The 13,079-nt window shown below is 42.3% G+C and overlaps 1 protein-coding gene across 1 annotated transcript in view; it reads right to left on the reverse strand.

Moving 5' to 3' along the window:
* LOC126474789 (solute carrier family 22 member 7-like) overlaps positions 1 to 13,079 on the reverse strand; it is a 111,741-nt gene that overhangs the window by 51,539 nt on the left and 47,123 nt on the right. Inside the window, exons 5-6 of the mRNA XM_050102264.1 lie at positions 6,632 to 6,755; positions 3,156 to 3,377 (exon numbers count right to left, since the gene is read on the reverse strand). Of these exons, the coding sequence (XP_049958221.1) occupies positions 3,156 to 3,377; positions 6,632 to 6,755 (346 nt within the window). The remainder of the gene's footprint in view (positions 1 to 3,155; positions 3,378 to 6,631; positions 6,756 to 13,079) is intronic.

The following is a 13,079-nucleotide window of genomic DNA, read 5'->3' on the forward strand; positions in this document are numbered from 1 at the left end:
TTAAAGAGGGTGTAAGACAGGGAGGTTATCTTCCACCCTACTGTTCAATCTGTATACCGGAGGACCAATGATGGAAATTTAAAAAGAAATAAAAGTTTAAGAGCTGGAATAAAATTCAAGGTTGAAGGATATAAATAATACGATTTGCGATAACGTTGCTATCCTGAGAGAAAGTAAAGATGAATTAATGCTGTGCCGAAGGGAATGAGTACAAGATTTGGTCTTAGAGTAAATGCAAGACGAAAGTAATGAGAAGTAGCAGAAATAAGAACAGCGAGGAAAGTAGATGAAATTAAGGAATTCTGTTACCTATGAAGAAAAATAATTAATGACGGATGGAAAAGGAGGACATCAAATGCAGAGTACCAATGGCAAAAAGGACATTCCTGACGAAGGGGGTTTACTGGTATCAAACACAGGCATAATTTGAAGAAGAAATTTCTCAGAATGTACGTTTGGAGTAAAGTACTATATGGAAGTGAAACATGGACTGTGGGAAAATCGAACAGAAAGGAATCGAAACGTTTGAGATATGGCGAATGTTCAAAATTGGAGTTACTGATATGGTAAGGAATGAGGGGATTCTGCACAGAATCGGAGGGGAAAGGAATATGTGGATAACACTGACAAGAAGTAGCGGCAGGAATGATAGAACACCGTTTAAATCATGAGGGAATGACTTCGAAGGGCAAAAACTGTAGAGGAAGACAGAGACTGGAATACATCCTGCAAATCTGCAAATAATTGAAGACGTAGGTTGGAGGTGTTACTCTGAGATGAAGAGGTTGCCACAGGTGAGGAATTCGTGACGGGAGACTCATGACAAAGAAAAAAAAAAAAAAAGGAATGACTATCAGCAATCATTCCACCCGCAAAGTATTCCCGACTGAAACAGGAAGCTTAATAAATGACGGCCTAGACCACACATCCTAAGGTGCTTGCGCAATATGGATGCAGACATTTGTTATTTCTTGCCTGAGCATTTTCGCTCACGTACAGCAGTCTTGTTTTTACACTACTGCGCCTTATGAGGAAGTCATTTCCGGTAGCTTATATCTAATGACGACATATGTTTGCACCTTTGTGTGTATCATCTTTAACGTATCCTGAGGGACGAAATATCGCACTTGAGACAGGCCTCAAAGTCGAAATTATAATATTGGACATTGAAATTTAATTACACTCACATGCCTGCAGTGTTCTGACGGAGAAATTTAACAACGACTGTAGCCAGAGAGAAATGAAAAGTGATTCTTAATTTTTAACGTAGAGCACTATTTATGTCAATCTACTTTGTTTCAGTATTAGCAGTTGCCACCACATTGCCTCCCATGTCCTTTTTGAATGGAAACGCACTCTTCTTTTCACCACGCCATTAGGGCAAGCATTTATTGCCAGCAGTGAAGAAATATTTTTTAAACGTTTCTGAAAGCTATTCTGCTGTTGAAATATCCCTGTATAAACGATCTCCAGATTCCATTAAAACTGTACGGAACACAAGATTAGAGGTGTCTACTGTACATTTTGCAAAATGTGACCAGTAGAATTGTTTGATTTCATTCACAGGATTATCAAATACACTTCAGGCCATTAAAATTGCTACACCACGAAGATGACGTGCTACAGACGCGCAATGTAACCCACAGGAAGGAGATGCAAATGATTAGCGTTTCAGAGAATTCACATAAGGCTGGCGCCGGTGGCGACACCTACAACGTGCTGACATGGGGAAAGTTTGCAACCGATTTCTCATACACAAACAGTAGGTGACCGACGTTGCCTAGTGAAACGTTGTTGTGATGCCTCGTCTAAGGAAGAGAAATGCGTACCATCACTTTGATAAACGTCGGATTGTAGACAATAGCGATTGCGGTTTATCATATCGCGACATTGCTGCTCGCGTTGGTCGAGATCCAATGACTATTAGCAGAATATGGAACGCCGTGCTGGATCCCAACGGCGTCGTATCACTAGCAGTCGAGATGACAGGCGTCTTATCTGCATGACTGTAACGGATCGTCCAGCCATGTCTCGATCCCTGAGTCAACAGAAGGGGACGTTTGCAAGACAACAACCATCTGCACGAACAGTTCGAAGACGTTTGCGGCAACATGGACCATCAGCTCGGAGACCATTGGTGTGGTTACCCTTGACGCTGCATCACAGACAGGAGCACCTACGATGGTGTACGCAGCGACGAACCTGGGTGCACGAATGGCAAAACGTGATTTTTTTCGGATGAATCTAGGTTCAGTTTACAGCATAATGATGGTCGCATCCGTGTTGGGCGACATCGCGGTGAACGCACATTGGATGCGTGTATTCGTCATCGCCATACTGGCGTATCACCAGGCGTCATGGTATGGGGTGCCATTGGTTACACTTCTCGGTCACCTGCTGTTCGCATTGAAGTCACTTTGAACAGGGAACGTTACACGTCAGATGTGTTACGACCTGTGGCTCTACCCTTCATTCGATCCCTGCAAAAACCTACATTTCAGCAGGATAATGTAGGACTGCATGCTGCAAGTCCTGTACGGGCCTATCTGGATAGAGAAAATGTTCGACTGCTGCCCTGGACAGCACATTTTCCAGATCTCTCACTAATTGAAAACGTCTGGTAAATGGTGGCCGAGCAACTGGCTCGTCACAATACGCCAGTCACTACACCTGATGAACTGTGGTATTGTGTTGAAGGTGCATGGGCAGCTGTACCTGTACACGCCATCCAAGCTCTGTTTGACTCAATGTCCAGGCGTATCAAGGCCGTTATTACGGCCAGAGGTGGTTGTTCTGTGCGCTGATTTCTCAGGATATATGCACCCTAATTGCGTGAAAATGTAAACACATGTCAGTTCTAGTATAATATATTGGTCCAATGAATACCCGTTATCATCTGCCTTTCTTCTTGGTGTAGCAATTTTAATGGCCGGTAGTGTACAACTCGAAATCTTTCATCTGTACTTCGTCCATATACCTAAGTTTTAAGGGAATTGATTCAGCGAACCGTAAAATTTTTCACTACAGTGAACTCGTGTTACCAGCTCAACTTCTGTTCCAACAGCAAGAGGAGAGCACTGTCAACAATACCATTGCGCGGTTATGCATGTACGTCAAAGAAGTTCTCTGGATGCATTGTTCCCGCCCTCACATACCTGGCAGTGATGAGCAGCACCGTATTCTTGAAGACGTTCCAGCTGGAGAAGAGGCTGAGGAAGCCCTTCCTGTCCCTCTGGGCCTTGGCCACGGTCCGCATCACCCTCGGAGCGAACGGAGGCAGCCGCCCGCCGTTGGTGGTGGCGATGCGTCTCAGCAGCCTCAGGGCGTCCTCCTCGCGACCTCTGCACGCCAACCACCGAGGAGACTCCGGGAACCACCTGCGAGCACCAGAACCACTCACCTGAAAAATCTCTCCATGAAAGAGATCGTGTCGGTCTTACGTTTGCTAAAGAAGTTGTGAATACAGTCGGTCATATGGGACAGGAAATAATTCATGGTCATACTCACAACAGTCAACCTTATCGAACAGTTTTCATATCGTTATTTCACAGTAGCAGAAGGTAGAATTTTATCGCCAACCGTCATATCAGTATATAGACTCAATGGTACACACGTTGCTACGAGGGCGTCATACACACTGAGGAAAACAGTTGCAATACCAAGAAGGCGATGTGTGACAAATAAAAGTAGGTAGGTGTGATTCGACATATGAAAACAAAATCATTTAAAATTTTGCGACAAATACATAATAGTGGCGCTAGTAGTGCCACTACTAGGATGAAAATACACGTTGTAACAGTCGTCAACGTTATTTAAGACTGGACGTGGTGATTTGATGTCTTTAAGGCGAAAACGACCTCATTATCAACATCCCAGTGAGTTTTAACGATGTAGTGTAATAAGACTACGAGGTGCTGGACGTTCATTCTGCGATACTGCAGAGAAACTTGTGAGGAATGTACCCACTGTACATGATTCGTGTCAGCGGAGGTTACGGTAATGTAAGACCGGAAGGAGACCGGATTCCGGACGGTCACGTGGCGCTATCGAGAGGTCCGACTATCGTCTTCGGCGTGAGGCTCTGGCACATCGTCCTGCATCTGCAGCAGCGATTTGACCGGCAGTTGGCACCACAGTGACACAACGAACTGGTACATTTCGCTTACTTCAAGGACAACTCCAAGACAGGCGTCCTATAGCGTGCACTCTACTGACTTCAGTGGTGTCGAGCGAGAGCTCACTTGAGGCACGGTTGAGGTTTGTTGTGTTTTGGCTCGGTCCCATTGATGCCTGTCTTTTGATTAGAAGGATTCCATTTGAGTGCATCCAACCAACCTGTCTCCGTGCTAGACACACTGGACTACATGTGGAGTAATGGTCTGAGGTGCTATTTAGTATAGCAGCAGAAGCACTCTCCTAGTTATCCGATGCACCCTGACCGCTAATCTGTGTGCAAGTTTGGTGACGGGACTTGCTGAAAGCATTCCAGGCGGTGTTCCCAACAATATAACGCTCATCCGCATTCTACTGATGTAACCCATCATGTTTCGACACGTTGCCTTGGCCTGCTCGATTACCATATCTGTCTCCAGTAGAGCACACATGGGGCTTCATCGAATAACAACTCTAGCATAATCTACGAGCAGCATTAACCGTCCCTGTATTGATCGACCACACGCCACAAACATAGATATCTATCCCACAAACTGACATCTGGCACCTGTAGAATACAATGCACTCTCTTTTCCTTTCTTGCCTTAAATCCTTTCTAGCCTTAAACATTCTGACAGTTACACCTGCTTTTAACGTACCAGTATTTCACATTTGCAATAGCTTATCGTGCTTACATTAACTGTAATCTCGGAATGTTAATCCCTTAAATATTTAACCAACAAAAAGGTTTTCCCGAAATTTTATTACTCTACGAAATTACTTTTTGTTGTTGCTGTTTTTTCCAGCATTGTAATTTAGATTGGCATCAACAAGTGCTGAGCGACTACATATTGTTTATTAAAAATATACGTGGCGCACTCCAATGCAAGTCAGCGCGTTGCTCTCTCACACAACCTTTACATACGTATATCTACATATGTAATCTGCAAGCTAACAGATTGTGCATCGCGGGTGGTAAGGTGTACCACAAATTATCATTACCTCTCCTGTGCCACTCGCAAACGTCTGTATATTTCCATTGTGAAGATATGATACTGGAAACAAGGGCTCACTTTTCCCCGCTGATAAGGGAAACTGTGGTTAGTACGAAGCACACAGGCAGCCGCTTTCCCTCATTTGCGAGTGGAACAACGAAGGCACTGACTAGTAGTGGTTCGAGGTAACCTTCGCGAAGTACCGTGATGTATCTAGATGTAGACGAACAGAGGATAAGAGAGAGAGCAATTTTAGCAATAAAGAATGTCGTAGTTCTATCAAGAAATTAGCGAATACGCAATATGATACAGGGAAAGAAAAATATTTAAATTCATTGACACAATCGGAACGAAGACAAAAACGTGAACTTCCCAACAAATCTCGTAAATTCGTTAATGTTTCCAGAGTGCCCTCTGAGAAGACTTCTGAACAACCTCACACAAGCGAAAACTGTACCCGGAAGAGAAAAATGTTTCTCAGAAGTCACAACATGAATTCAGCTTCATTTAGCTATCGTGCAATTCAGCATTAAATGGTATTATATTCCAGTTCCATGCATAAATGGCAAGGTAACACTTTCCATTGTTGCGAAGTAAGTTTAAAAGGATTGTGTTGCCGGATGGACAGCTATGCGTAGCGTGTTCATGTGCTGAACAGCCGGCCGGAGTGGCCTTGCGGTTCTAGGCGCTGCAGTCTGGAGCCGAGAGACCGCTACGGTCGCAGATTCGAATCATGCCTCGGGCATGAATGTGTGTGATGTCCTTAGATTAGTTAGGTTTAATTAGTTCGAAGTTCTAGGCAACTGATGACCTCAGAAGTTGAGTCGCATAGTGCTCAGAGCCATATGAACCAGATTTGTGCTGAACAACCATAAAAATTATTCATCCGTGCTCCCGAAAGGAAAACACGAAGTATCGACTATAAAAAGACACAATAAATAAGTTTCATGCTATGCGAATGAGATTAATTTCACGTTCTCTCCCGACAAGGAAAACAAATGTAAGAAAAGACACAGCCCGACGAATCCTTTTGGGCTAAAATTTTTCTAAATAATTTTTGTGTTGCCATTGTCAAAAACATAAGTTGAAAATAGCGAAAAATACGAAATCAAACATTTTCCAACGTTATTAGCCATCTATATATTACATACAGCTGTATATACCTCATTGTCTTCATAATAGTAGTTTCCTATATTGTTTTGTCGATTGAAGGATGTGAAGAGCACTACATGTTTTCTATAGGACATATGAAGAGAGAAAATTACACTCTAATAATAGTATTAATAATTCATGAGACATAAGAGATATATATGACGAAACCTTGAAGTTTCCTAATGGAATGTGAGATTAAGAAGTGAAACTGCAAGTATATAATCTTCACGATAAAGTGTATTTGGAATACATAACGGTTTTCGTAATATTTCCACTGTTCATATTACCTGAAAAACGAAATCAGTGCGATGAAAAGCGCTGCAGTACAATACATTGAGTAATTCCAGTTGCGCAGACCCCAACCTAAGAAGCCAGTAGCCATAACGCCAGCCCCCAAGCAAAAGCTTGACAAGTAGTTCAGGGTCGTGCGATGTCTGACGTCTGCCAGTTCCAAACCTGAAGCACAGAGGAACAACATAAAATTTTAATTGAATTTGTTTTCATCTAATAAAGTAGTAGCATGAGTAAAGGAAATGGTTTTCATAAATCATACATGCTACATCTACATATGCCTCTTTTCTCCACAAACCATCTTGCAGCGTTTAATGTGCCAGGGGGTGGGGAGGGGGGGAGGGCGGAGGAGCGGTGAAGGACGACTTCGCGTTCCACTGCACTCGCCGTTCTCTTCTGAATGGTGTGATGTATGGGATATTCTTGCTAAGAATACAGCCGGAACTGTATCAATCTGATTTAGCCATCAATGTCTTTTTGCTAGTAAGAAGATGCCATATAGTGGTTGACCCCTCTGGGAAACATACATACTCCGCACAGTAAGAGCAAACCATTAGCTAACGCATATGGACTTTCTTGTGTCGTCTAACACCGGAGGTGCATTATCATCTACTGGTGAGTTATCGCTTATTAAACACAGAATGTGTCGTCGTCGTGTGGCTCTCAGTCGTTATCTGCAATAACGCAAAATTTAAGACGTGTATATTTCTATTGCCTATTGTCAAATCACAATTTATGAAAGATGTTTATATTTTATTAATAGAATTAAGTAGGAATAACTAATATTTGTCATTTTGGAAATAATTGTGGTAGCAGGGAAAGTCTGTTGACAAGAGAGACCGCTAATTGATATAATATTATGAAAAGAGCGGGAAAGACCGCACAATTGATACATTAATTTGTAATGGTAGCAGGGATTGTCTGCACCAGAAAGCATTGCTGACAGGAGCGTTCGTAGGAAGTCAGCAGTATGCGAGAAGTGAAGAGAGTCGGTAGCAGGTCTGAAGCGGAAGGTAGAGAGAAGCCGTGTGCTTGCCAGCCACCAGCTATGATTTACAAGAGATAATAAACGGATGTACAAAGACATCAGATAACTATCATCATTAGAGGAACTAATATTATTCAATTACTTTTTGAGAAACTCAGGACTACTGAAGGTATGTTTGCACAATGCTAATCGTAAGATTATTGTAAAAAGTAAGTCCCATTTGAACGTTTGTAAAATCATTTCATTACCAGCAGTAAATATCTGAAGAAACGTTTTCAGAATATAATTAATTTTTGCCAGCAATGTTGCATTGCTGATTATAATCCATCCCAAAAACCATCAACGTAGAACATCGTAAAAATTTTGTTGTTGTCAAGAAAAAGTGTAACTATCAATTACGTAACTTCAGTCAAATTAATTAAGGAATGACGTCAGCTTTCCTAATAAAGAATAACGTCAGCTTTGATAATAAATACAGCCACTTATTACGACATCCCACCAGCAGTTAATAGAGTATAGTAAACCAGAGTAAGTATATTCATGTCGCAGTTCGAAGTAGCAGTCAGATGGCGATCCAGAAACAGTAAAAAAAGGTAAGGAACAGTTTTGGGTTATTGCAGATAACGACTGAGGGCCACGACGACGACACATTCTATGTTTCGTCGAAATAATCAGAAAATCACTTTTAATAAGCAACACTTAAATTTGTATGCGAAGATTCAGAAATAGAATAAATTACAAAGGGAAGATTTCATTTATTATTATTAAGCAAGAGACAGACATCCTAAGGGAAGGTTACATAGGTTATTGTAAAAGGGAAGGTTATCGTTAACAAAAGAGGTATAGAGGTACAGTAATAGAAAAACATTAGCTAATGCATATGGACTTTCTTGTGTCGTCTAACACCGGAGGTGGATTAGCATCTACCTGGTGAGGTATCGCTTATTAAACGTATATATGACGAAAGGCATAGCTCTTCTTTCTATTGTCTTCTTTCAGTCTGTCAATGCTGCCTGGTAACGGTTATAGACAGACGAACTAAATTCAGTTATTGGTCGAACTAGGGTTTTACAAGCAATCTACATCATGTTTGGCTATTCATCGACATTAAATTTTCTATCTTACGATTTATTTTATTTTATAAATTTGCTTTATTTACTTAAACTGATCTGATTTGGCCATCAATAATCATGAATGCAGTACATTTTTACGTCGTACTTACCAAAGAAATAATAATTTTAGTATGATGAATAGTATTAAAAAGAGCTGAATGTCTATACTTCCAAAGTGAGTAAAGAAGTCAGTACTGGTAGTACGTCTACTACGACTGCTGCTGCCACTAAAATACAATCAAAGTTATGATAGCATTAATAACAAATAGAATGATAGTAATAAAGGCAAAAACAGTGGTAGACATAAAAAGCATCTGTAGGCGATTAGGGGAAAGTAAATTTAAGGAGACTGCACCAGCTAAGAGTACTGGGACGAGATATGGTTGCAAAGAAGAATGTATGGGGGTCAATGGTAATCTTTATTCTTGCTCAAGTAGATATGTCATTAGCTGTCTTCTGAAGGTGGAGATATTATTCGGTTCTCAAACATAATACAGGAGGTTATTCCAGAGTCAAGATTAATGCTACTGAAATATACTACGAGATTGTGGCTGAGGGTTGAAAAGAGACACAACGGATTTTACTCTGTTGTTTCTCTCGCGGTATGAGGAAGAGCATTAAGGTCGAGGAGAGATATAAGACCGTACAGAAGACAGAGTGTATGGTAACGTCTGTAATGGTGTGCAGGCAGCCAAGGTAGCAGTGCCAATGATGGTGAATTGTAATCAAAGAGTCGAACATCATTAATATACAGGAAACAGGCACTCGTAACCAGTTCCAGTTGCCGCGTGTATTTCTGAGATAGGCCTTGCGGGATAGCATTCCGTTAATCAATATGTGGAAGTACAAGTGTTTGCACATACTTCTTCTTCTTGTCAAGACGAAAGCGCGTTCAGTAATCTTGTATGGCATGTGCTCAATTAAATTCAGATTTTCGTCTGCTATTACTGCTAGACTCATTAAGGAGAGAAGTTGATTTTTGTACCATTTAGGGCTTAAGATTGTGAAGAATCCCGATAACTCGGGCGCATGATCCTAGAATGACCGACGAGTAGCGCATAGGTTTTTTATTGGTTGAGCTTTAACCCAATATCATATGACGATTACGACAGTGAATACATCCTGGTATTGGGCTGATCTGCCGGCCGGAGTGGCCGAGTGGTTCTAGGTGCTACACTCTGGAACCGCGCGACCGCTACGGTCGCAGGTTCGAATCCTGCCTCGGGAATGGATGTGTGTGATGTCCTTAGGTTAGTTAGATTTAAGTAGTTCTAGGGGACTGATGACCTCAGAAGTTAAGTCCCATAGCGCTTAGAGCCATTGGGCTGATCTCAAGTTTACTGATTTTGCACGTCGGCATAACTTGAGGTCATCAGTGTACATGTGGTATTTGCGAAGGCGTTGACACATCATTGACTTACAATCAACTTACCTTATATCGAAACCTGGGAGATGACTTCATTCTTAGTCTCCATTGTGAGGAAATGGTGCAGGACATGACACACTGCTGGACAGATGTCACGTGAAAGCGGAAATATTGAACTGCACTTTGCAAGATATCTTGGCTACCAACTTCACTTGTGGTCTGGGAATAGGGTTTTTATTGGTAACCAAAAAGTCCTCTGTCCTGGATTCTAACCTATCTACCACTCAAATTTTGAATAATAATTAGCATTTGCTGTAGAAAACTGAGGCATAAAAGTCACCCTCATTCAGCCAACGGTCATGTCAAGGTGGTAGAGGATCAGACAGAGGTTCCTGACCACGGGATGGGAAACAGCCCCTGAATAGGAAGAATTAGCGATGACTAACGGCACGAAAGAATGAAACCGCTGCATTAAAGACAAATAATATGTATTCACAGGACAAGTGGCCTGCAGTTGAGAAGTGTCATGATGATCCCTCAACTGGCGACAAATTTCGGAATCATCCCCCAGTCACATCTAGGGTTGGGACTGCCAACAGGGAGGAGACCACGAGAAAAAGACTGAAAAACCAACTAATAGATAATTCGGGGCATGGAATATCAGAAGCCTGAACGTGTTGTCTAGGAATATGAGAAGCATGAAAGTGTTAGGGCGGCTAGAAAATCTGAAAATGGGAATACAAAGGCTCAATCTGTACTTAGTGTGGCTCAGTGAAGTGAAATGGAAAGAAGACAAAAGGATTTCAGATCAGACGAGTATGGGGTAATATCAACAACGTCAGAAAATGTCATACTGGCAATAACAATCGTTACGAATAGAAAGGTTGGGCAGAGAGTGTGCTACTGTGAACAATTCTGTGGTAGGGTTGTTGTCATCAGAATCGATCTACTACGGTTCAGATATGCATGCCGACTTCACAACCTGAATTTGGGGAGATAGAGGAAGTATATGAGGATACTGAAATTAATTGCTAAACGGAGAAAGCAAAGCTGTGGCAGGGGGAGGAATAGGAGAGAGAGTCACGGAAGAATGTGGGATTGGTACTAGGAGTGAGAGAAAAGCAAGATTAATTGAGATCTGTAACAAATTATGCTAGGAATAGCGAATATTCTGTTCAAGAATCACAATCGTGGGGGGCTATACTTGGAAAAGGCCGTGAGATACGGGAAGATTTTAATTGACTTACATCGTGGTCAGACAGCATACCGAAATCAGATACTGGAGTGTAAAGTGTAGCACTCACACGGCAATTTCCTAGTGATGAAGAGTATGCTGAACTTTACGAGATTAGTCAAGAGGTATCAATATCAGGAAGAATCAACTAGTGAAGATTTGGGATCGGAGGTAGTAAGGAATGAAGAGATACGCTTGAACTCCTCTAAGGCTACAGACACTGGAATAGCTTAGTAGGCATTGCAGTTGAAGAGGAATGGACACCTTTAAAAATGGGAATTGTGCCGCGGCTCGCTACTTCACTTCCGGCGGGAATCGGTTTCGTGTCCGACGCCGACAGAGGACGCGGCTACTCGCTGGCAGGAGTCTCGTTGACGCGTTCGAGGTGGCGCGCGAAGCATGAAACAAGGCGAGGAGGGTGGAGAGACGATGCGCCTCCACATCTGTTACCGTGGCGCTTTGGATGAATTCGTACTGTATCACTCTGCAGCGGAGAGTGTGCTGATACGAAACTTCCTGGCAGATTAAAACTGTGTGCCGGACTTAGACTCGAACTCGGGATTTTTACCTTTCGCGGCCAAGTACTCTGCCATCTGAGCTACCCAAGATCTACTCACGACCGATCGTCACATCTTGGTCTTTAATGCAGCGGTTTCGTTGTTTCGTGCCGTTAGTCATCGCTAATTCTTCCTATTCAGGGGCTGTTTTCCATCCTGTGGGCAGGAACCTCTGTCTGATCCTCTACCATTTTGACATGACCGTTGGCTGAATGAGGGTGACTTTTATGCCTCAGTTTTCTACAGCAAATGCTAATTATTATTCAAAATTTGAGTGGTAGATAGGTTAGAATCCAGGACAGAGGACTTTTTGGTTACCAATAAAAACCCTATTCCCAGACCACAAGTGAAGTTGGTAGCCAAGATATCTTGCAAAGTGCAGTGCAATATTTCCGCTCTTACGTGACATCTGTCCAGCAGTGTGTCATGTCCTGCACCATTTCCTCACAATGGAGACAGAGAATGAAGTCATCTCCCAGGTTTCGATATAAGGTAAGTTGATTGTAAGTCTCCTACCTTAAAAACTTTACAGAAGCTCTTCTGCGAACCTTGTAGAACTAGAACTCCTGGAAGAAAGGATACTGCGAAGATATGCTTTAGCCACAGCCTGGGGGATGTTTCCAGAATGAGATTTTCACTTTGCAGTACCTCGTCTCCTACCTTAAAAACTTTACAGAAGCTCTTCTGCGAACCTTGTAGAACTAGAACTCCTGGAAGAAAGGATTCTGCGGAGATATGCTTTAGCCACAGCCTGGGGGATGTTTCCAGAATGAGATTTTCACTTTGCAGCGGAATGTGCGCTGATATGAAACTTCCTGATAGATTAAAACTGTGTGCTCGAACTCGGGACCTTTGCAAGGGTCGCGAGTTCGCGTCTCGTTCTGGAACACAGTTTTAATCATCCAGGAAGCTTCGTACTGTATATGTTTGACAGCAACTTGTTTGGAACGTACACTGTGGATTATGTGTCCAAGATGTGATTACGTTCAAGGAGATACGAAATGCCGCCGAGGATGCTGTTTCTGGTATCGGAGACTTACATTGGTCGCGGTATCATAGTAAAGCATTTGCACTGCTTATCGTGCTTCTTAGGAGCTGGCTTTGTGGATTACAGTGGAGGTTTCCGCATTTTCCCTGCAAGTTAGTAACTCAAGTTTGTTAAAGATGTCATTTTATTTCACTGTGTTGTTCCGCAAGCATTAAAACAGACGTGTATGTGAGGGCTATTTTTG

This window comes from Schistocerca serialis, chromosome 4 (assembly GCF_023864345.2).
Source record: "Schistocerca serialis cubense isolate TAMUIC-IGC-003099 chromosome 4, iqSchSeri2.2, whole genome shotgun sequence".
NCBI classification, from domain to species: domain Eukaryota; kingdom Metazoa; phylum Arthropoda; class Insecta; order Orthoptera; family Acrididae; genus Schistocerca; species Schistocerca serialis.